Consider the following 27855-nt stretch of genomic DNA (forward strand, 5'->3'; position numbering starts at 1 on the left):
CAGTGCTGGGTTTTGGGTCCTGGGCCCGCACCTCCGGGGGCCGCCCTGCTCTGTGCAGGTCACAGGGGCTTCTTTGGCCATGGGGGCCAATGGAGCCAGAGCAGACACCGGGGCCACACCCATGCCCCTTCGCCTCCCTCACTGTTCTGTCTCATCTGGCCACATGATTCCAGTTGCCTCTACTAAAATGTCCTGAAGCTTTCTGAGCTCTTGTTTTTTGCTGAATTACTTTACTCAGGTCAGTTGTAGTTTCATCTCCTGCTGACGTTTAGAGTGTTTTTGTTTGTTTGTTTGTTTTTTCGGCTGTACGTGGGCCTCTCACTGTTGTGGCCTCTCCCGCTGCGGAGCACAGGCTCCGGACGCGCAGGCTCAGCGGCCATGGCTCACGGGCCCAGCCGCTCTGCGGCATGTGGGATCTTTCCGGACCGGGGCACGAACCCCTGTCCCCTGCATCAGCAGGCGGACTCTCAACCACTGCGCCACCACGGAAGCCCTAGAGTGTTTTTATAGTGACATGTCATTCTAAAAAAATTCTACCACAGCTTAACAGTTTGAATATGAACATTTTCTGGAATTCATTGTATAAGCAATGCTTGACCACTTGCTAGCCTAAATTGTTACGACACCGTGCTCGTAGGTGCTAGGAGAAAACAGAAGTAGAAGCCCCTATTCTCTGATAGTTGGATTTAGGAGTTGAGACTAATGAATCAGTACAGGATCTCTCAACTCTGAACCTAAGTTTCAGGCGCTTCTCTTCCCTTTGTTCACGGGGCTTGTGCTGCAGTTGCCATCCCCAGACGTGAGGCATGGACCTATCACAAAGCCTTCACTCTTCTCTGTGCGTGGCACACTCTTGACCCAAATATTCATGTGGCTGACCTCCTCTAAGTCTTTGCTTCAGTGTCACTGTCACAGTGAGGCCCAGGCTGACCACCTGTTTAGAATTGCAACCTGCCTCCCTTCCCAGCACAGCTGCCCTTTACTCTGCTCTTTTTTCCCATAGGGTTTATTACTGTATAACATGTAATAAAAATACTTAATTATTTTGCTTATTGCTGTCTCCCTTTGCGAGAAGGTAAGCTCCCCAGGAGTGTGGATGGGTTCCAGGGGCCTGGCTTTGTGGATGAAAGGGAAATACCATTTGTCACCCAACCCCCTCTCCCTTCCTTTCTCCTAGAAGGAGAGATCTGAGCTTCAAGGAAAGTGGTGAGCTGCTCACTGATTGTGTGAGACCAAAGCGTGGTGTGTCTTATTTATTTATTTATTTATTTATTTATTTATTTATTTTTGGCTGCATTGGGTCTTTGTTGCTGTAAGTGGGCTTTCTCTAGTTGCGGCGATCAGAGGCTACTCTTTGTTGTGGTGCGTGGGCTTCTCATTGTGGTGGCTTCTCTTATTGCAGAGCACAGGCTCTAGGTGCACGGCCTTCAGTAGTTGTGGCTCGCGGGCTCTAGAGCACGGGCTCAGTAGTTGTGGCTTGCGGGCTCTAGTGCACAGGCTCAGTAGTTGTGGTGCACTGGCTTAGTTGCTCCGCGGCATGTGGGATCTTTCCAGACCAGGGCTTGAACTCTTGTCCCCTGCATTGGCAGGCAGATTCTTAACCACTGCGCCACCAGGGAAGTCCCATGTCTTGTTTTATAGATGCTGTCGAAGAGGAAAGGTGTCCGTGTTCAAGCGACACTGGTAACTTTTACCTGTTTTGTAAGGACACCTCCCAGTCTTCTTTCCATCTCAGAGACTCTGGGGTGGATTCAAGGGGCCCTTTTCAGTTTGGGGATGTGCGGAGGCAGAATTTAACCAGTTAACACTGTCCTGTCAAGTTTAGGAACTTGGAATCATGATGGATTGAGAGAGGTGGACATGTGCAGGCAGCTGGCCCCTCATTTGGAGGAGGCCGAGCCCTCTGTGTGCTCCACACAGCGTCACTGGTGGCCAGTCCATGCGGCTGCGCCACAGGCCCCGATGGATGGGACTGCCCGAGTGTCAGGCCGTCCTCCTCATTCCAGCCTGTCCTCTGTCCGCTGTTCGTTCTTTCCTCGAAGTTCAGGTGCTCGTGCGGAGTTGCCAGGGCCTCTCCTCCTCCCAGTCCTTCTCGGCGGCCCCTGTGCTCCTCTTCCTGCTGCTCCTCCTGCTGGAAGCCCCCTCCCCTCCTCTTACCCTGGCCTGCTCCCACTATACTCAGTGCAGCACGGTATGGCACTAGGACTTATTTCCCGATAGGGTTTTTTTTTCTTTTAAAAAGCTTGAAACAAATAATGTCTTATCTCTCTGTCCTGGTTGCCTGGCTCCTGGCATGTATGTGTTGACCAGGTGTGGAAGGTGGTCAATTTAAAGAGCACATCGTCTGGTGGGCGGGATGTGCAGGAGGGGGGCTTCCATCAGAGAAGGGAAGTCCTGTGCCAGGCCTTCAGAGGTGAGGTGTGTGTTCAGAGATGGAGGCGGAAGTCATCCCTGAGGCAAAGAGCAGGGTGGGCGGCGATGCTGGGGAGGATCTGGGGCGTCTCTGGGCCTCTGCTGCTGCTCCTCTAGGGTGCGATCGAGGCTGATGACTTGACTGGCCCGAGTGTCAGCAAAACGCGCACAACACGACTCAGGGTGTGAGGGGTGAGGGTGGAGAGCAGCGAGCACCTGACACATCCCAGGAGTGAAAAGTCGTGCACAGCCGTTGTGGTTGGTTATGTCGTCAGAAAAGGAACTGTTCAGCTCGTATGGTTTTACTTTGCTGAGGAGACAGCTGAGATGCTGACCCTCTGCACGATGGCTTGTTTCTTCTCCAGTAACATGGCCACACCGATGCTGATGGGGGTTTAGCTCTAGCTTTGCTTTTGGCTCATTGCTTGATTTATGAGAGAAAATTCATGTTATTTGTGCCTCCAGTATCTACTGTAGGATTGAAGAGAGTTGACACATCTGTCAGATGCTTACATTCTTGACTGGGAAGTGCTACATGGTGTGGAAATCAGTGCTGAACGCTTACTGTCCCCCATTGAAGCGGGAAGTCTGTTAAAGCTGTGCTGATAGTCAGTCTTCTGCCCAGTTTCTGTTCATTGTTCTTAATCTCTGCCTCGGCATAAATGTGAGCCCTTCTTGTTTGACCTGGAAGACTTTCCACAAGGAGATGTCTTTACGATAATGAAAAAACATGTAACGGGGGGTGGGGTGGGGGAAAAAGCTCATTGTGACAGTATTGAAAGAGGAAGCTAATCTGTGTTGTCAGCTCAGGCCACAACTAGAGCCAGTCATTTCTTGACAGATGAAGCCATTTCTCAGAAAACAGGCTGTTTGCGGGTGGGAGGTGCGGGGACTCGTGGTTGGAAGTTTGCCTAATCCAGCTCATTGCCGCAGTCCACGGGGTGTGCATTTCTTCCCTCTCCCCGATGATGCCGCTGTGGAGAAAAGTATGCATTCTTGATCGTCCTGCTGGTGGTGTTATTAGATGTTGAGAAATCAGATTTCCTGTGAGGTGTGGTTTGGTTGCTTTTGTGGCCTCTCCTGCAATACAGTTTGAATCATCTTCATTTTCTCCCTTTGCTGGATCCTTTAAAAGATAAGGAAGTGGGGGATAACCATACACTTAGAATGATGATAAAGTGCTGATGGCCCTGAGGTTGTGGGACTCTGATCTGGTAGTCTCATTTCAGAGATTCTTAGGCAGGATCAACTACTTTGGGGAGAGGAGAAAGCATGTAACTTCGTGGGTTTTCTTCTAACTCAGAAGTCAGAAGTTTGATTTGGAGTGAACCGTTCACAGGTTTGGGGCTGACCAGTCGTGACGGGCAGGGAGAGGAGACACTTGACCTCAAGTGTTAAGGGGACCCATGTCACCCTCACAGATATTTCAGACCAGACAGTAAGTGGTTCTTGGTGGGAAAAGAGGCTTTGTCTCTCTTTGTTATCATTGCCAGAGAATATAAATCATCAAGTCACAATTCCTAATAAAAAGGCTTTGATAGTTTCACTTCCTGAAATGTTTATACTTACTTGGTAGATAGTGTTAAAGTTATATGTTTTATTTAACACAAGAAACTCTTACTTTTTTTCTGTACACAGATTCTCTTCTGAATCAAAAAGTTACATGCTTTGCATTTTTTATTAATCTTCTTAATGGAACAGAACAATTAAAATGATGTTAGATGTAGCTGAAAGTTTAAAAAAATCAGTCCTGAGGAGAAAACATAGGTTCAGCCAACATTTGTAGCCAGTTCTAAATAGCTAGACTTTTCCCAAGGATTACCTTCCTTTTGGGAGGTGCCTTTCAGGTAATGCCTTGCTCCCCTACTGGTCAGTACTCGGGCTCCAGGGAACGGATCTGGGGGTGTGTGATTCATGTTTTTAATGAGCTGGAGTGACACCAGGTGTAGATGTTAACACTGGAGAGAAAATAACAGTGAACCCAGTTCAAAGTCCTGAAGGCAGGGTGTCAGATACCCTTAAAACACCCCTGTGGTCTTTCCAGGCTTATGGAAGGGTCTGGATGACTTGCCGGATAACTGAATTCCCAGCGCCCTGTAGGGGAACCTTCCCAGTGCCTATGGATTCTTGCTGCTTTTACCAAATTGCTTTTTTCACTTGTGCAATAGATATGATTAGTCTCCAGGGTTTCTGTTCTTTCTGTGATTACAGCATGAGGAAATACGTTCCTTTGGTATTATATTTTGGCAGAACTTGAATTTTAGGGATTGTGTAGCATTTTAAAAGCATGCATTATTCTTCTGATACGTGTTATCTAGGAGGTGTATGGTCTTTATTTTGTTAATTATATAGCTGACTTTTTTACTCTCTCACATAACAGTTAAAGAGTGATCAAACTGTTAAAAAAAAATGACTGTTAAAAAAAAAAGTGACTGTTGACATCATCTTTCCGAGAACACTAGTATAAGTGATTTACTATAACAAGACCTTCGCTTTTCCTGTTTGCACATGACGTGTAATATTTACAGAGGTCTTGGGTTCAGTCCAGCAGAAACATCTCACATAAATTGATGTGTGGAACTAAAGCCATTTAACATTTTCTTTCACATGGAGGTAATGTGAACAGTTTTTATAGTTTAAAAGTGGGAGAGAGAATGGTTGTTTGGTACTGCCTTGAGGGGAGCAGTTTACAATAGAACGTTTTCTCTAGTTAGACATCAAACATGCATGTAGGTTATAATTCAGTCATATGCCTCTGCCTGTCATATATTTAGAATTCTGAGTTAACACTAGTTCTGTTATTATACGTGTGCTTCCTCTCGCAGTGTCTTGTTTCTCTTCCCTTCTCTCCAAAATGATATAGGTAAAGTTTTGTGCTCCACGTATTTAAATTAGCATCAATTCTAAATCTGTGAGATTTCCACTTTTAAAAACGAGTGTATCTAAACTGTTATAACACAATCTAAGTAATGAAGTGTCTTTAGTTGTCTTTTAAAGAATTGGAATATTCCAAGTGTATTAAATATAGTTTAGCACTTAATCTAATTATATAATTAAGTGCTAAAAATTATTTATATATAGTTGTATGCACATCTGTTGAATGAAGAAAATGAAATGTAGTTACTGTGGGGATCTGATCTTATTTATTTGAGGCCATTGTTGTTGTTGTTGTTGTTTTGCAGTACGTGGGCCTCTCACTGTTGTGGCACGAACCCATGTCCCCTGCATCGGCAGGTGGACTCGCGACCACTGTGCCACCAGGGAAGCCCAAGGCCATTGTTTTTTGTAGGTAGACTTATTAGTTCTTAGGCATAAAGAATCTTAACCATCCTTTTACTTTTAGGAAGATAGATGCTTTATTTCTTTTACTATGTTTTACTCTTTGGTCAATTTTTCTAGTTAAACAACAGCTAAACTACCACTAACAGAAGCACTTCCTTCTAACACACAGTAACAAACAAAAGGATTTCATCTTTGTACTTCCTTTTAAAAAAGGGAATAACTTGGGGGACTTCCCTGGGGGTCCAGTGGTAAAGAATCCGCTTTACAATGCAGGGCACGCAGGTTCGATCCCTGGTCAAGGAACTAAGATCCTACATGCTGCAGGGCAACTAAGCCCATGCACCACAACTACTGAGCTCACGTGCGAAAACTAGAGAGCCTGTGTGCCGCAAACTACAGAGCCCATGTGCCCTGGAGCCTGCATGCCACAACTAGAGAGAAGCCTGTGCACCGCAATGAAAGATCCTGCCTGCCTCGACAAAGATCCCGTATGCCGCAGCTAAGACCTGACGCAGCCAAAAATAATAAATAATCTTTTTAAAAAATAGTAAAAAGGGGAGTAATTTGGGATTTGACTCTACTGGGGTGCCAATTTATTTTTCTTTGTCTCTTCTCTCGTTTTATAAATATCCAGAAAAGTAATATTAAAATAAAAAAGAAATGCAAGCTTGAAATGACGGTATGATTTGTCATGCTCTGTTTCAGATGATCACAGTCGTGTTAAACTGCAAAATGCTGAAAATGATTATATTAATGCCAGCTTAGTTGACATAGAAGAGGCGCAGAGGAGTTACATCTTAACACAGGCAAGTGGTGTGATGTGCAGCCGATGCCTGACCGCCATTCTTGTGATTGGTCTTCTTTAAAACACAGCGAAAAGTGTGTCCTGACTTCTTTTGGAGATGAAATGCTATTTCAGTTTTTTCTGTTGTTATGTAATGAATGGTGTTATAATGTTTTGCAGCTGCAGATAAAAGTAATCTTCAGTGTTACACGTTCTCTGAAAGAAAGTTGTTCATGAAATTTGGCTAGGCCGGTTCTTTTCTGGCCAGTTGTCCTCCTTGCTTTATATTGAATATTTGGTACAAAGCCTTGGTTTGCTCATGCTTTGTTACCTTCTGCTTCTCTTTACATCACTTGAATCAGAACGAGAGGCCCTTTGAAAGCTCTTCTCTGCCCCGCCCTGGCGTGTATTTTCAGAGTGTGGACAGGCCTTGGATGTCAGGACAGGTGAGGGTGTGAGCCAGGTGCCCAGACAACCAACAGGGAGGCCCAAGAGCCTGCTGCCCCTTTGGCCTCCTGCCTGATCGCTTCTCAGCACACCGGCCACACCCATGTTCCAGCAGCACTTTTCTTCCACTCTGAGATAGCAGAAATGATTTTGATTTATACACACCAGCTACCCTTTGTTTATCAAATAATAGATTTAATTAACAGTGCTCTCATTTCCCTCAGTTAATGATTTTTAAATATTCAAAAGATAAGCTGTATTATTCAGTATCTTGCAGTCACCTATAATGGAGCGTAATCTGAAAAAATATATGTTTGTAACTGAATCACTTTGCTGTACACCTGTAACTAACACAGTATTGTAAATCAACTGTACTTAAATTTAAAAAAAGATAAGCTGCATATTTATAATGTTTGAGATTTTTAAAGAACCCATTTCAGATCAGAATAACCTGTTACTGAAAGTGAAAACCTTTCAAAATGGTAAGAAGATATTCAAATTAATGTAACTATGAACTGTTAGACTATCTCTAATTCACAGGAAACAAGAATTAATTACTCTTTTTTACTTGAAGTAAAGCAGCTCCTGTAAATCAAAAAGAAAAAAAAGAAACAATCCATGAAAAAAACTGGCAAAGAACATAAATTCACAGTTCAAAGAAAAGAAATAAAGATAGACAATGTACATATGAAGAGATGCTCAACTTTTCTAGTAATTAGGGAATATAAATTTAAACCAGCAATCGGTTACCACTTCTCTCCTGTCAGATCAGCAGAGATTTAAAAGTTTATAATACTCAGGGGTCTAATACGTAAAGACATAAAGATACATGTGAGGGTGTTTGTTACAACTTCATTTTAATAGCATAGGGCCAGAAATAGTAGAACTGAAACAGTCTGCAAGGGCTGGCTAAATAAATTATACACCTGCTGTTCTTACTGATTATTTCTGGGAATTAGGAAAAAAGACTTTAATTTGCCATTTTCTGTAATATTTGAAGTATTATGCACATTCATGTTTTTAATGAACTCATTTTTAGAGTTAAAAAAATTTACTTTCTATTTGAAAAAACCATAATGATAAAAAACAGAAAAGAATAATTACCCTAGATTCCTTATCACACCCTTTCTTTCTCTCTTTTTTTCCAAGTCTTTTTTATCCATTCCTCTTTCTCATCTTTAGTCTCTAAAAATGCACTTGTTTCTCAAGATTCTGACTTAGGTTTTTTCCCCCGTCCAGTTTACACTCATCACTTCAACTCCCTGGGACCACATTTTGAACCTTTGTATCTTAAGAAAGAGGGTAGACTCTGGACTCATGGTATCTGTATTTGAATCCCAGTCTGGCTGCTTCATTGGATGTTCATTCATCCAGCAAAGCTTTGAGTACCTACTTTGTGGCAGCATTGTTTGAATAAAACAGCCATTCATAAAACTGCCATTATGAACTTCACATCCTAGTGGGAAGTAAAATTAACAGCTAGCAGCTAGCAATCTTTTTTTAATTAATTTATTTTTATTTATTTATTTATTTATTTTTGGCTGTGTTGGGTCTTTGTTGCTGCACATGGGCTTTCTCTAGTTGCAGGGAGCAGGGGCTACTCTTTGTTGCAGTGAGCAGGCTTCTCATTGTGGTGGCTTCTCTTGTTGCTGAGCATGGGCTCTAGGCGCGCGGGCTTCAGTAGTTTTGGCACATGGGCTCAGTAGTTGTGGCTCACGGGCTCTAGAACGCAGGCTCAGTAGTTGTGGTGCACGAGCTTAGTTGCTTCACAGCATGTGGAATCTTCCCGGACCAGGGCTCGAACCCGTGTTCCCTGCATTAGCAGGCGGATTCTTAATTACTGTGCCACCAGGGAAGTCCCCGAGCTAGCAATCTTTTATTTATTATTTTTATTGAACTATAGTTGATTTACCGTAGTGTGTTAGTTTCAGGTGTACAAAAAGTGATTCAGTTATATACAGACACATACATCTGTATCTGTTCTTTTTCAGATTCTTTGCTGTTGTAGGTTATTGTAGGTTATTACAAGTTACATTATATAGTTATTATATAGTTCCCTGAGCTACACAGTAAATCCTGTTATTTTATAGATGGTAGTGTGTATTTGTAAATCCCAAACTCCTAATTTATCCCTTCTCCCCTTTCCCCTTTGGTAACCGTAAGTATGTTTTCTGTGAGTCTGTTTCTGTTTTGTTAATAATTTCTTTTGTATCATATTTTAGATTCCACATGTAGGTGATATCATATAGTATTTGTCTTTGTCTGAATTACTTAGAATGATAATCTCTAGGTCCATCCATGTTGCTGCAAATAGCATTATTTCATTATTTTTTATGGCTGAGCAGTATTCCATTGTATATATGTACCACATCTTCTTTATCCGTTCATCTATAGATGGACACTTAGATGCCTTCCATGTCTTGGCTGTTGTAAATAGTAACAGCTAGCAGTTTTTAACACTGTTCTATATTTTTTGTTTTGTATAATTTAAGCCTCAGGATAACCCTCTGTGGTAAATACTATTGTTATCCTATGTTAACATGAGGAATCACCTAAAAAGACAAAGGAACTTCAAATAACTTTACCAAGGTCATACAACAAGTGGGATAAGGCCAGGATGTGAAGCTACACGGTCTCCATAGATTACATGGTTCTGCTCTTAATTATTCAGATCTGCTGCCTTGAAACTACTGTGTGACCTTGGACACATTATTTATTCCCCAAGCCTGTACTGTTGTCCCTTGGTATCTGTGGGGGTTTGCTTCTAGGATCCTTTGCAGATGCCAGAACCCATGGGTGCTCAAGTGCATAGTTGTCCTTCTCTGTCCTTGAGATTCCACATATACATATTCCACCAATCATGGATCATGTATTAGGTTTGCCATCTGAGGTTGGTTGATTCTGCAGATGCGGAACCCATGGATAAGAGGGCCAGCTGTATATTTATTGAAAAAAATCTGCCTATATGTGGACCCCTGCAGTTCAAACCCATGTTGTTCAAGGGTCAAGTGTGTACCTATGTTATCGATATATATCTCTATTATCTATAGAACAATGCTGATAAAAACTTATATAGTGCCTGGTACTATGGTGAGTACTCCATGGAGTATTTATTGTGGCATTTGTTACTGCTTTTTATTATTAGTAGTAATGATAGTAATAACCCTTTTATAAAACATTATAAATCTCATCACAAAAAAGAAAATGCCTGACTCATACCCTAGTGATCTCATTTAAACCTCCTGTCCATGTTGGACAGCGTCTTTGTGTCCTGACAGAGTCCCTCCCCACTCATTCTAAATGGGACTCAGAAGCCCGTCTTCAGCTTTTTCTTATTTCCTGAGTCCCACCCCTGCCTCCACCCCCTGGCTTATATTTTTCAACGTCCATATGGGTGTTTTTACCCACGTGACCAATTGATGTCACAAATTCTGCATTTTCTATGTCGAACTATTTCTTTTTTTTCTTTTTTTTTAAACCATGCCAGCCCCCTTCCTATTTCTCTCATATGGATTAAAGCTATCCTCCTCATGTGTCTAATACTTTCCTTTGTTCTGCTGCCCTGCCCTTCTTCAGAGCTCTCTTGAATTTTATCTGCACCAAAGTGGTAGCTTCTTGACTTCTTTCCTTGCCACCAGTCCGTCCTCCCTAATCCATCTTTAACAATTCCACCAGAATTATTTTTTGTGACATACGAATCTGGTCATATCCCTTTACTCCTTAAAGAAGAGTTCGGTGACTATTTCTTGCATTCAAGACCCTCCCACTCTGCAGGTGCAGTTTCCTACCGTGTACCTCCATGTTGCCCTCAGCAATCTAGCTGTCTTTTCCCAGATGTCCCCTAAACTTGCACATGCCTTGCCTTATGCTGGAAATGGATCCTGATTCCCTACCTTTCCTTCCCCCATGTCAGTGCCCTCCTCATTTTTAAGGCTCTGCGCCAGTATCCTTCCTACTCCTGCAAACCTGATGGTTTACCCCTTACTCTTGTGGTGCTCGATGTGTTTCCGTTCCTTGCCTCTGTCGTAAGCTCTTTGACATCTGAGACTGGTTTTTCCTTTGTATCTAGTACATTGGAACAGAGAAGACGCACAGAAAATATTTCAAAGGATAGAGAAAACCAGAGATGCTAAGTGTTTATTAAAACTGCAGTTGTTCTCATTGTCCTTTGTTGCTTATTACTTTTGTCATCTTTTCCCTCTGAGTTTTATGAAAATTAAAAATCAGTCCTGTATATATCAGTCCCTTGGTATAGATCTCCATTTTGCACAAGAAAAATAGGTAGTATTGCTGGTAAGTGGAAGGGCTGAGAAACCCTCTCCCATTTCAGAACCACTAGCAGAATGTGCATGTGTGTGTGTGTGTGTGTCTCTGTGTGCGCATGCACGTGTGTGTGTGTGAACACGCTAAGGAGCGACTTCATTGGTGAACTGATCTGTCCATTTTTTTAGACGAAAGAAACGGCATTCATTTTACTGGGGATCTTCTCATTGCTGTTTTTATCTTCACACTGTTTGGTTTTGGAAGTAACTCAAGCATTGGATAACATGCACCGAAGGAGGGGAACAGTCCCTCAAACCCGAGGGTGCAGCTCCTCAGGATTCCCAATCCCTTTCTAGCATTTGTATAACTTAGAGCTTAGAGTTTATTAGTTCAAATAATATTTACCTAACACCCACTATACACCAGGGATACAACTGCCCTAAAGCTGCTTTCAGTGTAGCACCACTTGAATTGCCTTTTGTTTTCCATGTGGAGCTGAAGCTTTAGTCAGACCTGGCCTCCCAGCGTCCTGCGAGGTGAGTGCTTGTTGAGTTACTGGAGGTACAGTCAAACCTCGTTCATGTTAATCTTTACTCAAAGTAGTTAAAGTTTGGGCATGGCCTTCTCATCTCTTCTTTGCCCTTTATTCTGCCCTGTGGTACTCATTAATCAAAATGTGAAGGTAATTGGAAATTCATAATATTATTTGATTTTTTTCCCCCATGGCAGTATTGTGATATGCACTGTTATCCCTTTTAACTCTGCTCTTGAGGTTACACATTCTCTGGTTTTGTAGATTAACAGTTTCATAGTGGTTCAGGTGCTTTGCAATTTCCGCTTTTTCTGGAATTCTCTTTGTAGCTAACTTGGGTTGGTTGCAAGCCAGTGCTGGCACAGACTTCCTCCTTTGCCGGGCTGCCCTCATCATGGAAGGCAGGGCCTCTCTTTCTGCGGCAGAGACCGGAGGGGGACAGAAATCGCCTTTGCCTGCCTCCTTTGCAGCTAGAATACAACCTGTAGATCTTGGCACCTGCGATTTTGACCCTGGTTTGCTTACAGGTTGTGCGTGAGTAATACAGCCACCTTAGGATGGCAGTACCAGCAAAGCAGGTGATGTTAGTGACAAGTTGGGAGTACTGTCCCAAGCCCACTCCTCTTGGACAAAATCTTGTCTTGACGTTTGTTCCTACCCAAGCCTGGTTCTCCAGCTCTCAACTCTGAAAGTCACCTGAGAGCCTAAAAATTTTCCTTTTCTGCCTAAGTAAATAAAAGTCACTTTTGATCATTGATAATCAGTAATCCTAACTAGCACAGACCTGTTTTTAGTTCAAGTGGATTTAAAGTCTCGATTTACTCTTTATGATCCGTTACACTGTTCTCAGAAGAGAAGCTTCCCTGAAGGAGTTTCCTCGGAGCCTTACTCTGTCCCCTTTCTCTTACCTACTTTTCCTTCTCTGTTCTTACAGGGTCCACTTCCTAATACAGGTTGTCATTTCTGGCTCATGATTTGGCAGCAAAAGACCAAAGCAGTTGTCATGCTAAACCGAATTGTGGAGAAAGAATCGGTGAGTAATACTTGATATTTACAACTTAGTGTACTGCCTGTGATTGTTAACTTAAAAATATTTTCTTATTTCTTTTGGGATATTCATTCATTAGTTTTGGCCTTTAATTGCTAAACTAGTGGTCAGGGTGATTCTGACCAGAAGAGCTAATATATCCTTTTCCTTTTTTACCTTAAATATTTAAATAACAATTGTGGACCACTACCCTCCAAAATATAAGTATAATGGAGCCAGTATTGGCTAGTAGTGGTATTTAGATCTTTGGAATCCGTAGGCTTTATCACAATCTTTACAACTTATTATCAAAATCCTGAAAATTTTATAAAAGATTAAAGTGACAGGTTTCTAAAACCTTTATAAATTACTGTTGGCTCTTAGATCACAAGGCAGTAAGTATAGAAATGTATAAATTTATTGACATTTGAAGTGCAGTCTAAACCCAGTGCTAATTAGTGGTGTGACGCTGGGTAAGTCTTTCAGCTTCTGTGGCTTTAGGGTCCTCTTCTGTCAAACATGCAAATTGGAAAGTATTGTCTGTTAGGTCTCTTTCAGCCCTGAGGTCTTAGACTGCTCTGCTTCTTCAGGTTCCTGATTCTTCCTTTTTTAAAAAAAAAAAAAAGATTTAATTTATTTTTGGCTGCGTTGAGTCTTCGTTGCTGTGCACGAGCTTTCTCTAGTCGAGTGGGGGCTTCTCTTGTTGTGGAGCATGGTCTCTAGCCCTGCGGGCTCAGTAGTTGTGGCACGTGGGCTCTAGAACGCAGGCTTAGTAGTTGTGGCTCATGGGCCTAGTTACTCCGCAGCATGTGGGATCTTCCCGGACCAGAGTTCGAACCCGTGTCCCCTGCATTGGTGGGTGGATTCCTATCCACTGCACCACCAGGGAAGTCCCTCTTCCTTTTTTCTAAATTAATAGTTGCCAGTTTTCAGTGGTGGTGAAGGTTTTTCTAGTCTGTTTTAGATCTGAAGTGGTGTTAACATACCAGAGTGTCCAGCAGTGTCAGCATAGTCGTTTACAGTGGTTTTCATGCTTCAAGTGATGGGGGCTCTATCAGTTGGGACATGTTGAGCAGCGTTGCCAACTAGAGGATTATAAGTTTCATCCCTCATTCTGCAGTATAATTAGTATAATAAAAAGATAAGACAGGGCTTCCCTGGTGGGCAGTGGTTGAGAGTCCGCCTGCCGATGCAGGGGATACGGGTTCGTGCCCCGGTCCGGGAGGATCCCATATGCCGCGGAGCGGCTGGGCCCGTGGGCCATGGCTGCTGAGCCTGCGCATCCGGAGCCTGTGCTCCGCAACGGGAGAGGCCACAACAGTGAGAGGCCCGCATACCAAAAAAAAAAAAGATAAGACTGCCACCAGAAATCAGAAATCATATTTACGGTGGTTGCATCTAGAGTCAGGTTTAATTGTCTAGGGGAAGGTCACCTTGTGGGTGGGGGCATAATGTTTGTCAGCGTAATGATGGTGGCAGCTGTTGCTGGTCGGTGTTTAGCTCCTTAATTAATTAGGGGATATAAAATAGTGATATTCCAGGAGCTCTTGTTGGAATACTTCTATTAAAAAAAAACCTTCCACTCTTGTTACTTGGCCACTTTTATTTTTTTTATTTTTTAAAAAAATTTTATTTGTTTGTTTGTTTATTTATTTATTTATGGATGCGTTGGGTCTTCATTGCTGTGCGCAGGCTTTAGTTGCAGCAAGTGGGGGCTATGCTTCTTTGCGGTGTGCAGGCTTCTCACTGCAGAGCACGGGCTCCAGGCACGCGGGCTTCAGCAGTTGTGGCACATGGGCTCAGTAGTTGTAGCTTGCAGGCTCCAGAGCGCAGGCTCAGCAGCTGTGGCGCACAGGCCTAGTTGCTCCACGGCATGTGGGATCCTCCCGAACCAGGGCTCAAACCCGCGTCCCCTGCGTTGGCAGGCGGACTCCCAGCCACTGTGCCACTGGGGAAGCCCCTTGGCCACTTTTAAATAGGAAAAGCAGTTTTCAAAAGAAGTTGATTCCCTAGTGTCCTCAACATGTGACCACTTAGGTTTTCTTGGTGTGGGGGCAGGGCGGGAGGGCATCAGGTACTGTGAAGTCATGGATTCAAACATCCTTGATTCATTTCACTCCATGGCAGTTATTATCCTTATTTGTAGTCAGATTGTCCCTTCACTGGCCAGCAGGAAGCTCTTCAGGTTGGGCCCTGAGTTCTTTTACACAGACCCAAGAGTCTTCATAGCTACTTGCTGTCTGGAATGACTCCATATTGCGGGGCTCATCTTAAACTCTTGTGTAAGAATCAGCCATTTCTTTAAGGGGCCTTAATTTCTTTCAGTGGGCAGTGGTATTTCAGGGTCACAACAAAAATAGGGATGTTTGTTGCCACTGGGTTGGTCTTTTCAGTGAACAGAGCTAAGGAAAAATATGTTTGTGTGTTAAGATAACATAGCGCTAGTGTTCATACTGATATTTCTGATTCAAATTTAGGCCTATAGGCGTTGGCTCAACCCTTTCTATCCTTTATCTGTTACAGTGTTTTCCATACCATGAATTCTGGTTCTCAAAGACACTAGTGATGTCAAATATCTTATAGTGACTCTTTTACTTTGTCTGATATTGCACACAGAAAATACTTATAATAACAAAATCAACTCCATCACCAAAATAACTACTGAAAAAAAGTTTTAAATGTTTTGTTTTTCCCATTCTCTGTTTTTTTTTAAGTTGTACTTTATGTACATTGTCAGAGTTTATAGCACATACTCTGTCCCTTATGCTCTTTTTGTGTAAGTCTGTATATGTTGAGGTGTCTCTCCAGTCATTCTGTCTGTAGCTTATACTCCAGAGGATCCTGAGGAAGGACTCATGGGCACCATAGTCCCTGATGTCTTACGTGCCAGTGACAGTTCATCTGCTGACTCAGTGCTTAACAGTCAGTTTGGCAGAATATAAAATCTTTGGCTCATATTTGCTTTTCTTTGAACAACTTAAATGTATTACTCCATTTTCTTCTGGCATTACAAATTACTGTCAAAGTCAAATGGACATCTCTATTTCCTTTATTTCCTTATTCTTTTTACCTAGGTTACCCAAAGGATTTTTTTCCTTCATATCCCAATAATTTTACCAAAACATTTCTGTGTTGGTCATTCTGGGTCAGTTTGTCCAGGGGCGTAGAGTGCTCTTTCAGTATGTGATTTCAGACATTTTTTCTTTCTTTAAAGAAAAATGTATTGAATTATACTTGTTGACATTTATTCTGTTCCCTTGCTTGCTTTGCTGTTCTTTTCTTGGGTCCTCCTATTATACATGTGTTAGATTTTCTTTGCTTATTTTTTATGTTTGTCACATTTTCTCTAATCCTGTTTGTCTCTCTCTTCATTTCTTTTTGTTTTAAAAATGTCCTCCCTTTTCTCTTAAGGCATCATCTGTTGTGTTTAGTCACATCTCTTTTCCCTAGTTTAATTAATTAGTCTTTGTTGATGAAATGTGTTCTGTTATTTCTGAATCTTTTTTCTTTTCTGTCACCGCATTTCTGAGTTGTTCGAATTCTAATTTATGCTCTTTCACTTCTTGTGTCATTTTTTAAATGTCTTTAAGCTGACCTTTTGAAGAAGTGTCAGCTCATAGTATTCATTTGTTTTGGAAGCATTTTTATTGTTTGTTATTTGTAGCTATTTGTGATTTGGAAAAGGAGAAATGACCATATTTTACAAGGATGTTTTTCTGGTGTTTTCTCCTAATGAAATGACTCTAGCTCACCTTACCTCAGCCTGCTGGCCTCATAATTTGGCTTTTGGGAAGATGTTTTTATTGTCACAAATACAAATTCCATGTCAATAGTTCTGCCAAAATGTAACAACTCTAGGTAAAGGGAGCTTATCTTCTAATTCTTTCCCCGACTTAATTTTAGTAAGTAGGTATGCAGTGTTATTTCTAGATATGTAGTAGTATTTAGTAGCAGATTAACGGGTATTTATGGAAAATACTTGTAAAATAAAGCCTTTTCAATACTCTTTGAAGATAAGATTCTTGTAAGAGTTTGATATTTATAGAAAAATAGTGTGAATGCCAGTATGATGTTAAAATATACATTATCCTGCTTTAGAAATGACAAATTGATTTTCATTTTATGAACATGATTTCTGTTTATAGGGGTTTTTTTAGTTTATAAGTTAGAGGAACATTTTACAAACCTGCTTTTGTAAGATGTCGATCTTATTAAAATACATTAAACATCAAACGTAGTACGACTGTTCTTAGAATTGGGTACTTGAAAAATATATAGCATGTGCGTGGTTTGTTTTCCTTTCCAGCTTTTTATGGTTTCATTATGTCTATAAACTAAAAAAAGTCATATGCATATTCTTAAATTTAGGTTAAATGTGCACAGTACTGGCCGACAAAGGATGACCGAGAGATGCTGTTTAAGGAAACAGGCTTCAGTGTGAAGTTCCTGTCGGAAGACGTGAAGTCCTATTATACAGTCCATCTGCTGCAGTTAGGAAACATCAATGTAAGACTTTTCAGGCCCAAACAATGGGGCTTTGTATGATGATTTTAAGAATTATTCTTTGTTCTTAGATATGAAGTTTGGGGCAGCCCATTCATTTCAATAATACCTATAATAGTGTACAGCCATAACCTTTTCCTTATAGATTTTGTTCCTATATGTGGTAGCTCTCTGAGGACTCTCAAGAAACCCTAGAAACTAAGAATTTTAAAGTTCAGGTAAATATTTGAGGATTCAGAATAACTTACTAAAATTAGTCAGGGATTAAGAGAGAGGGCTTTAGAATCAGGCCAACCTGGATTCACATCCAGCTCTGCTACTTAGTGTACCTGCTCCCAGACCTCCTGAAGTCTGTCCTCATCTGTGGGATGGAGATGGTGGTGCCTCCCTCTCAGGGCCGTTGTGGGGTCGGGTGAGGGTGTGTGTGCAGAGGCACTAACACAGACCAGGTACCCTGTAAACGCCAGCTCTGATACTTACTACTGTTGAGAGTGTTGTTAATTCAAGGGATTAGTCACACAGAAATTTGTCTTTATTGCATTGGTGAAAATGGTGAAGTAAATTTACCATATGGTCTCAAGAACATTTACTTGGATTTTTTTCCAGAAATATAAGACTTGTTCCTGGTACTTGGTTGAGATACAGGTACAGGGTGGGTTGTGAGCCTGCTGTTGTCAGGCTGAAGATTGAGATACTTCTCCCCTCTTCCCACTTTCCTCTTTGCTTTCTTTGGGTCATAATCAGAATAACTAGAAAATATGAAATAAGAGTGATTCTGAGATGCTCTCAGAAACTAGAAAAACTACAAAATAGGAAATTGTTTGCCCAAAAATGGCTTCGGGAATGTATCTAGTCTAAAGCAAGATACTGTTTTAGTTAACTATTAAGTGAATTGAGTGATTAACGTGTGATCATTAACCAAAAAAATAAGCTTTGCAGCGAAGGGAGATACATACACTTTTTAGATATGCAGAAGTACCTTTTATGGTTGATCTCCTGAAACACCTCTCTGTTTCTTATTACATACTATAAGTACAGATGTGTGCCGAGTGCTTTGGGCCAGGTCCAGGTTCCATGACTTTCATAGCTAAGCTTATTATGGGATCTCTTAGGTCATCCAGGGAGGAGGCTTCTTTATGAATCTCCTCACTGTATTTGTTTTGCACCAGTGATTCCAAACATACATACAAACATACATACATTTGCATGTATCTTAAGCTGCATTGAAATACATCAGCTACTACTTGGTCCTGGGTTGTCCAGTGCTCATTCCCAGAAACAGAGCTGCGTTTCCATGAAGTTCTCATGGGTCTTGGAATCATCTTCTCATGGTGTTTACTGATCCCAGGTACCTCGTCTGCTTTTGGCATTAAAATTGATTTAGAAGGAGGTGGGCATAGGTGTTTTTCTCTGTCCTGAGCATTGATTACACCTCAAATAATAATAAGATAGAATAACTTTTGTATTTTCTTTATCACTTTGCAAAGTATTTTCACATATGTATCATTTGTCCTACAGTCTTCCTAAAATGTGGACAGAGTAAATATTCTTAATATCCCTGTTTTTCATACTTAAAAAAAAATAACCTGAAAATCCATGGGGTTAATGGATTTTTTTCCATAAATAGATTACTCAGTTAATAAGTGACAGACCAGAACTCAAATCCAGATCTCCTAACTTCTAATGAGATGGGACCAAGTCTTTTGAAAAAGATGCTGTTTGTTGTAAAGGAAAATCCTTGGTTCTAAAGTTTCTGAAGTTGAGGCCACCCTGGGAGCAGGCCAACCACTACGCTTTAATTGCTGGCAATTGTGTGATTTCTTACTGCCCTGGGTTCAGAGTACACCATAATTAAATAGCAACAGTTTATGTTCTATTTTACAATCTTTAGTAAGAGCTAGGAGTGTTAGAAGAATAAAGTAACGTTTCAGTAGGAAGACAGAATTGCATTTGGTTGTGTTAGAAGAATAAAGTAGCGTTTCAGTAGGAGAGACAGAATTGCATTTGGTTAAATATTTAGACTCAGGAACCATGTGGCCTGAGTTTAAATCCCAGCTCTACCACTCCTGGCTGTGTGACTGGTCCCATTATTTTACCTCTGTGCCTCCGTTTTCTCATCTGCAAAACGAGGATGATGATGCACCTGCCTTGTAGGGTTGTTACAATGATTGAGTGAATTAATGCTCTGACAGTGCCTCAGACTGAGTGTGGGGTCTCCTGTTGTCAGCGGCTCCCTTGGAGTTGGGAAGGGCAGCGGAGGACGCGCTGCAGGAGAGAAGGTGATGATGAAGTAGGGGAGGGACAGCCGGCCTCACCTGCAGGTCTGAGTGGAGGTTCCTGAGGTTCAGAGGACCAGGTTGCTTCTAAAGGAGTCTGGCTGTGCCTCTTAACAGATCTGGGGCCAGAGCTGCCTCCTGTCAGGCCCTGCTCCATAGAGACTTCACGTCTGGTGGGCAGTAAAGCACCAGCAGCCCTTTCCAGCGTCGTGATGAGAGCTCAGAGTTTGAACTTTTGCCCCCACGTGAAGAGATTCCATGTCTGCTTTTAAAAGGGGCCTTGTGGCTTAAGCTATGAAGATAGTTTTGAGGGGCTTTTAAAATCCCAGGTCATCTGGAGAACTTGTCTTTCGGGCTTTTCTGTTTAGTTGGCCTTCACCATTTTCAGTAGTGTCCTTGGCCAGCTTTATGTGTATCAGGTTCCAGGAAGGCTGTTGTCATGCTGAGTTCTGTTTCTCTGCCCCTGTAGATTTTCCCAGAGCAGGGTTAGATGCCACCCGGGCCTCCTCCTCTCCTGTCTGTTTATGTCCTGTGCGCTCTTCTGTCCAGCTTGTGCCCATTTCTCACTTTGGTCACTTAATGTACCTATGATGCATTCACTCCTAACAGCTAGGATCTTCTTACGCTTCTCTTCATAATTTAAATTTTACCATTTCCCAGCTTGTGCAGCACTTGCGCATGTGTACATTTTGACACCATAACAAGGTTTTCAGCTCCCCATGGGCAGGGTCCTTACCTGTTGCCCGTGTACCCCCTCTGCGGTTGCACCGAGTACCCTGTTCACCACCCCACACCTGAGTGTTTGTCTTGAAACATGGCTTGGTCCTTCCACCAGGGTCTGGGAAGCCCTTCTGTGGCCGGTACAGGAGTCCCTGGCCGGCCCCCGCCTTGCTTCTCCCGACCATGCCTCAGGCGTTGCCCTGCCCCCTGCTTAGAACCCGGCCCCTTGCCCCCTGCCCTGGTGCTCTCCTCCCCTCCCCACTGGGGGTTCCGGTCATCTTCCAGAGTGAGTTATGGTGACCACGTATTTAACACAGCCAGTGCGGGATCCTGCAGGAGCTGGTGAGGGACTGAACTAGGGCAGTGACCTCGAGGGAGGCGGGGTCGACAAGCTTGCTTCTCTCCAGGTGGAGCGGAAACACAGGTGAGGAGGTTGGAAATGTGGAGAGGTTACAGTTGATGGGAGCGGATCAAGGGCCGCGGTAAAGGCAGCAGCGAGTGTGTCATTGTGTCAGAGATCACTGCGTCGCTTCACATGCCACCACGTGCAGGTGTTGCCTTGTTTACCCTTCACAGCAGCCTTGTGAGATCAGTACTTTCTAAAACCCCATTTACAGGTGATGGAACTGGGGCTTGTGAAATTCTTGGAAACAATCTTGCTACCTTCTTTCTGTGCCTAAAGTGTGAAAATTGGGCCTGGGGCTGTAGAACTGTATAGATTTTTAAGTAATAATTAGAACATTTATAGTCTTACTCATATTGATAACAATTATAGTTAACTTGCATTTGAATGGCTCTAGACAGCGCACACTTAAATTGCCCCCAGGCTCTCAGCTCTTGTACCTACTCAGCTCATAGTTTAGCTTCCTGGCCTCCATGGACCATGAGCTTGTCATCTGATTCAAAGACGTTACATTTAAAATTCTTTTAAAAAATGTAAATGAGATTTTGCCCTAAGAAGAACGGTGAACTGCTGACATCTTTGTGCAGAGGGTGGTGTCCATGATGTAGTGCCTTATGGAGAAAACTGGGCAGGTGTGTGCAGACCGGCTGGAGTGGAGTGTGAGGGGTGGCAGTGAGAAGGGACGGAGCTGACTGGGTGTCACAGCAGGACTGAGGGGCTTGGTGACCGAGCAGGAGGGAAGGGTGAGTCCGCCGTTTGAAACTAGGATTTTGTCAGAAACTGTAGAGTCTAAATGTAGAGACTGTTCAGAATAAAGGTGAATTTTGTTTTAGCTCTGTATGCTTTGGAACCCTTTCCCCCCATTCTCGCTTTTTTTCCAGCATGAAAAAGAGGGAAAAGGTATCCAATCATTCATATAAACTTCTTGTGTGTGTGTTTGTGTGGTACGCGGGCCTCTCACTGTTGTGGCCTCTCCCGTTGTGGAGCGCAGGCTCCGGACGTGCAGGCTCAGCGGCCATGGCTCACGGTCCCAGCCGCTCCACGGCATGTGGGATCTTCCCAGACGGGCATGAACCCGTGTCCCCTGCATCGGCAGGCGGACTCTCAACCACTACGCCACCAGGGAAGCCCCATATAAACTTTTTTTTATACCAGAGTAGTAAACATATGGATCCTATTACTTCTGTGCCCCTTTGGGAATTATGTGATTTTTGTGAGCTAAGTTTTTTGAATCTTGTTTCAGTAGGAGTGAATTAATACAAAATTTAACCTCTAAGAAGTTCTTTAGTCTGGTCCTACATGGAAGAAAAAGATGGATTTTCAAAAATCTATTAGTGAGAAAGACTGTATTATACAGTGGTGAGCATTTCTGGAAACTGGCTTTGAGCATCCCAGACAGCGTGACCTGAATTTGAAAAAAATAAAGAGGCCACTAGTCTTGAGCCAAACTCATACAAGCAAAGAAAAAGCAAGTTGTTGCCCAGGATTGTGGGGTAACTGTAGGTTTTGGGCCACGAGGTGATGCATAGTTGAACCTACACTGTATAGGCCACACCTTAGGGAACACTCTTCTGGGAGCAGGGCCCTGGCACCACCTCTCCTAGGCCTGGGACCTCCAGCAGGTCCACCTGGACCTGGCTGAGGCCCATGTGGACCAGGGCTGGGCCTCTGTGCATGGTCAGCACAGCATGGTGGCTGAGGACTGCAGCAGGGCAGCTGTCGGGGGAGAGGGTTAAAGACACCCACTGGAATCTGAGGCCCCATTTAAAGGAAGATGCGGTTGAGTTAACCATGTGCCTGGGCTGATGGAGGAAAGGACTTTGGACCCCAGTCCTGTGTGGGTATCAGATGGCTGCCATTTACGGTTTTCTAGAAGGAAGCTACAGTTTAGCCTCCTTAATTTGGAATGTTTTAAACACTGTTTTTACATACAGTAAGATACAATCTTTTTGATGTACAGGTCTGAGTTTTGACAGTGCATTCGTGTCACCACCTGTCCAGTCAAGATAAAGAACAGTTCTGTCACCATCCCCTAGATACACATGCACGCACGCGCGTGCGCACGTTTCTCATGCTGCCTGTGTACAGTCAGCCCGGCCCCACTCCCAGCTCCTGGCTACCACTGGGCTGGTTTCAATTTCTATAATTTTGTCTTTTCCATGCTGTCATGTAAATGGAATCGTACAGTATACAGCCTTTAGAGTCTGTTGCTTTCATTTAGCATAATTAATTTGGAATTTAAAAGGAAATGTTTTGAATTTTAATAATCACAATGAGCATTTTAATTAGTAATAGGAAATCTTCTAGTACCTTCAGTGTACTGAGAACCTATGGATCACAGTGTACTTGGAATTATGAAAGCTGGATGTCAAGAAAAATTAGTCACTAAATGCGTATAATTAAAAATTTTTTTTTAACTTCTGCACTGTATTTTATCAGTGCTGTACCTCATGTAACTGAGTCTGGGACTTAGGAGTCTTAATTTGTACTGAAAAAAGGGAAATATTATTTTTTAAAAACAGAAAGCTAAATTTGTATTGAAAGGTAGATGCTGTAAAAGTAACCATTTAAAAAATCAGGGTTTTTTATGCTGCTTCCGTGGCTCCTTCTTCCAAAATAGTCCTGTAATTAAAGCTGAAACATAGTGCAAAGATGTGTTAGCGGGTCGCTGCTCCTTCTGTGAATGAAGAGCAGAAGGCAGAGAAATGCTCCTGGGGGCAGAGGGCCTTTGGCAAAAGCCAAGGAACGTTTTCATAATGAGTTAGTCAGAAATAAAGGTCGTTGAGAATATCCAGGAAGTGGTGGTGAGTGCCAGGCAGGCTTTACAAGACAGGAAACACTTAGCATGTTGGTAAACCATGTTAGCACATCAGCAAAGGCATGTCAACAGTTCTAGGATTGGAAATTGTTACGATGGGGAAAAGCAGCAATTAGGAGAGCAATTTCAGTTAAAAATGTAAAGATTGTTTTAAATTAATTCTTGAGTTGTTCCTCTGTGCCTGTATAGCAGAATCTAAAAGATAACTCATATAATGGGGAACATTATATTTTTTAAAACTTTGAAATTCTTAAAAAAGAAACCATTAAAGAATGTAAAATTAAACTGGTAGAAATTTTTAAAAATAGAATAGAATCCACTCATCATGATGTATTAATTAAAGAAAATCCTGGCAGCATGTATGGTGCAGGTCAGTGGTTGGGAACCCAAGTGCTGCTCTAATCCTGCCTCTGCCATTTTCTGATGTGTGACCTTGGGTGCATTACTTAACCCTTCACCTCAGTTTTCTCATCTGGAAAATGGGTTTTAATAGGATTGTTGTATGGGTTGAGTTAATACATAAAAAGCCTAGAACATGCTTACAAAATAATAAGTGTTACAGAAGTGTTAGTTATTATTAATATATTCCAAATTCTCCTCAAGAAAATCTTCCCACACTTGTGTATGTGATTATCAAAAACCAAATGGAAAATCATGGTACATTACACAAAACACATCTTTCTGCAGTAGACTTTTAAAAGAAAAAACTCAGAACTAACATTTCCCCCCTTGATTTTCACTTTTTAGAGTGGTGAAACCAGAACAATATCTCACTTTCATTATACTACCTGGCCAGATTTCGGAGTCCCTGAATCACCAGCTTCATTTCTCAATTTCTTATTTAAAGTGCGAGAGTCTGGCTCCTTGAATCCTGAACACGGGCCTGCGGTGATCCACTGTAGTGCCGGCATCGGGCGGTCAGGCACCTTTTCTCTGGTGGACACTTGTCTTGTTCTGGTAAGTGACCTCATTTCAGTCTTCTGTGCCTTTATATTGTTTCCACTGGCAGAAGTAAGCTCGACTGTCAGGATCCCAGAACTGTGTTTTTCAAACTTGAACTTCTGCCTTCTTTTAGAAAAACCAAAAACTCTCATTCACATCATTTCAGCTGCCTCTTGCTGTGACTGGTGGGGCTGCATCCAAGATAATTCTAGAGCTCTCGAAGGAGACTTTTCCTGGTAGCTTTTGTTACCTAAATGATAGGTCCTCTCCCCCGCCCTTCTTATTTTTCAAACATCAGTTGGTAGGTAATACTGAATTCCTTCTTGCCTTAGTTTCCTTATTTACAAACTGCAGAGAGTGAGAGTATTCTCCTCCCAGGACTGTCATAAGAATTAAGTGGATGAGTGCATTTAGAACACTGTCTAAGCCCTCGGTAAGTGTGGGTTTTAATATCATTCCCTGAGGTTCCTGTTGTGCCTGAGGGCTGTGTTCTTTCTCCACCAGCCTTCCCAGCCCCAGCCTGGGTACCGGCCTGTGCATTTCCTCCCTTTAGGTTGATGGGAGGGTATCTTAGCACGTCTACTGTGTTAACTTACCACTCTGTCTAATATCCTATACTTCAGTCAAAAGCGGCTTGTTGTGTTAACTTTGACGTGTTTAAGAACTCTAAGCATCTGTTCTGTTAATGGTAAATACTAAAACTGGATCGTGTGTTTGCCTGTTCCCTGCCAAATGTAACTTCAGCAGCTGTTCTCTTTTCTGGTTGGGGTGGGGGTGCATGGATCCAGCCCCAGCTGGTGCAGCAGCCCCACGGTGTCCTTGTGGGTCTGGCTGTTTCCGCCTTTCTGCACCAGCACCCTCAGGTGGCTGCCGTACACAGACGTGAAGGCGCCGAACGAGAAGATTTACTCCTGCCAAGACGTTCTTAAAAAAGAAAGGCACTAATCTCGATGTATTTATCTTTACATTAAGCCAGAATGGGCCATAAATCCTCCCTTCGACCAACCACTAGCCAGAGTGAATGAGATTCCTGTTGGTTGGAGTCAGCTGTGAGTTAGCTGAAGGGCCAGGAGTCCTCCCTCTGCTGCCTGGACGGGGCAGACGGGCAACCTGTGCTGACTTGCTCTTAGCGGTTTTCCTGTACTGCTTCTCTTTCCTGGACTCTTAACAACAAAAGACTTGAATAATGTTTACCTTGCTTGCAGATGGAAAAAGGAGACAATATTAATATTAAACAACTGTTACTGAATATGAGAAAATACCGAATGGGGCTGATTCAGACACCAGATCAACTCAGATTTTCATACATGACTATAATAGAAGGAGCAAAGTTTATAAAGGGAGATTCAAGTATACAGGTAAACTGTGTATCAAATACGATTTGCATCACATAGCTACACTCCGATTAAGCACGTGTCTTCTCCCTCCCTTCCAAAAAAGCATGTTTACATTAATGTGGTGAATCCAGCTGGCCCCTAAGATTGTAAAATGTATGCCCCCCTCCTCCTGTGTACCTCAGCCTCATGTTAAATCCTTCCTGTTACTCAGAAGCCCGAGTGGGGACACAATTTCATTAAAGAAAGTAAGGTTTCTTGTAAAGGAGGGTTTAAGCATTTCATCATTAAAATAACCAGAAAATTTAGCTACTTTTGCCCCATTAAAAACCTGATGTGGAGTTATACAAGAACACTTAGTTTATATCATAGATATTTCATCTTTTATAACAATGAGCAAGCAACTTGAGTACTTGCAGCAAAGGTAATGAAATTTCAGGAGAATGTTATTTTTCTCTGGTTGGTGGCTGTATTTTCATGAAGGTATTTTTATTCCACATTTGTAAAAGCTAAGTTCAAAGACTGATTATCAGAAATCTGTTTATGTACTAATGTAACATGTGAAATAGAAACAGAAGTAACAACAGACACCCGTTTCTTGTCTGAGCTGATCATATGGAATTGGACATAAGCAGGTGGAATTCTTTATTTTTCTCTTGCATGAACCATTTGCTTCCTCTTCAGCTTCTGTGATTACTAGCCAAAGCAGGAATATTCTGAATAAGCCCTCCTTTGTAACTGAGATCACACCATCTGTCAAAATGGAATGAGATATAAGTAGTTAAGTGTTGTATGGATTACACAGACATTTAAATATTCTCAAGAAATTTTATTTGTCAGCTAACTTTTTTGTTCCGATCATTGGTGTTATTTTAACTATTCAAGACAATCTATTGTATTTATCAATAAAAATTTTAAGTTTTATTTAAAAGGTTCCCCCCCAAATCTTTAACATTAAAGAATAATTTTTTTAAATTAATTAGATTATTTATTTATTTATTTTTGACTGCGTTGGGTCTTCTTTGCTGCGCGTGGGCTTTCTCTAGTTGTGGCAAGCCGGGGCTACTCTTCAATGCGGTGCGTGGGCTTTTCATTGCAGTGGCTTCTCTGTTGCGGAGCACGGGCTCTAGGTGCGCGGGCTTCAGTAGTTGTGGCACGCAGGCTCAGTAGTTGTGGCTCACGGGCTTAGTTGCTCTGTGGCATGTGGGATCTTCCCTGACCAGGGCTTGAACCCGTGTCCCCTGCATTGGCAGGTGGATTCTTAACCACTGCGCCACCAGGGAAGCCCTCTAAAGAATAATTTTTAATGAAGAGAAACGCCTGTCTGTAAAGTGCTTGGTATGTGAAGATTAAGCCCATGAGGCACGAGACCCTCCTCCGACGTTACCTCAGATGTTCAGGATTAGGAACAGGTCTCTCTTTAATCTCGGCTGTGTCTGCCAGTTTACATGCAGAGGTTTTCCCCACACACTTCTGTTGCTTCCTTGCTAATTTCCTGGTTGTTCTTACAGACTGAGTAACTCTATGGAACGTGTGCTGCCCTTTGGATACTATCCCTTGCTCCACCTTAATTTTTTTTCAAGTTTCGTTCCTTTAGTTTTAGAATATATATGTGCTTCCTGTGCAGTTCGTTTTCCCCACAGAGATGAGTTTTATGGACGGGCTTTTGTGGTCCCTATTGTCGTGACAGTGCAGTTTGTGGCTCGGAAGAACTTTTTCTACCCCAGTTTATCTGGTGCGGTGTGGCCATCAGATCTCTGACTCAGCACCTTTATCCCTCATTCAGACAGACCCAGGCGTCCTCTGCCTCTGTCCAGATGGGACGTTGGAAATGTCTCTATTTTTCAAGTGCTCGGGATCAGAAAGCCTGTTACCCTTCCAGAGGGCTCAGTTTCCACAGAAATGATCTTAGCAAGGCTTTAAAAATTTATATGGTGCTGTGAAATTTTTAAAATTTTAGGTAATTGATTAGTACATTTGAGTATAAAAGAATTCAGAGAATGTGAAAGTATATCATTTACAAAGTAGAAGTCCTCGCTAACTCACCCCCCAAATATGTAACCATTGAGGCCTGTGTGTATTCATCCAGGACTGCGTGTTTATGCATGTGGA

The 27855-nt window shown here is 42.4% G+C and overlaps 1 protein-coding gene across 3 annotated transcripts in view; it reads left to right on the forward strand.

Moving 5' to 3' along the window:
- PTPN2 (protein tyrosine phosphatase non-receptor type 2) overlaps positions 1-27855 on the forward strand; it is an 80712-nt gene that overhangs the window by 39258 nt on the left and 13599 nt on the right. For all 3 annotated transcript variants that reach the window (XM_060119143.1, XM_060119144.1, XM_060119142.1), the window contains exons 3-7: positions 6400-6500; positions 12655-12753; positions 17116-17253; positions 24215-24424; positions 25615-25767. In XM_060119143.1, the coding sequence (XP_059975126.1) occupies positions 6400-6500; positions 12655-12753; positions 17116-17253; positions 24215-24424; positions 25615-25767 (701 nt within the window). The remainder of the gene's footprint in view (positions 1-6399; positions 6501-12654; positions 12754-17115; positions 17254-24214; positions 24425-25614; positions 25768-27855) is intronic.

The sequence above is a fragment of the Mesoplodon densirostris genome, chromosome 15 (assembly GCF_025265405.1).
Source record: "Mesoplodon densirostris isolate mMesDen1 chromosome 15, mMesDen1 primary haplotype, whole genome shotgun sequence".
Classification (NCBI taxonomy): domain Eukaryota; kingdom Metazoa; phylum Chordata; class Mammalia; order Artiodactyla; family Ziphiidae; genus Mesoplodon; species Mesoplodon densirostris.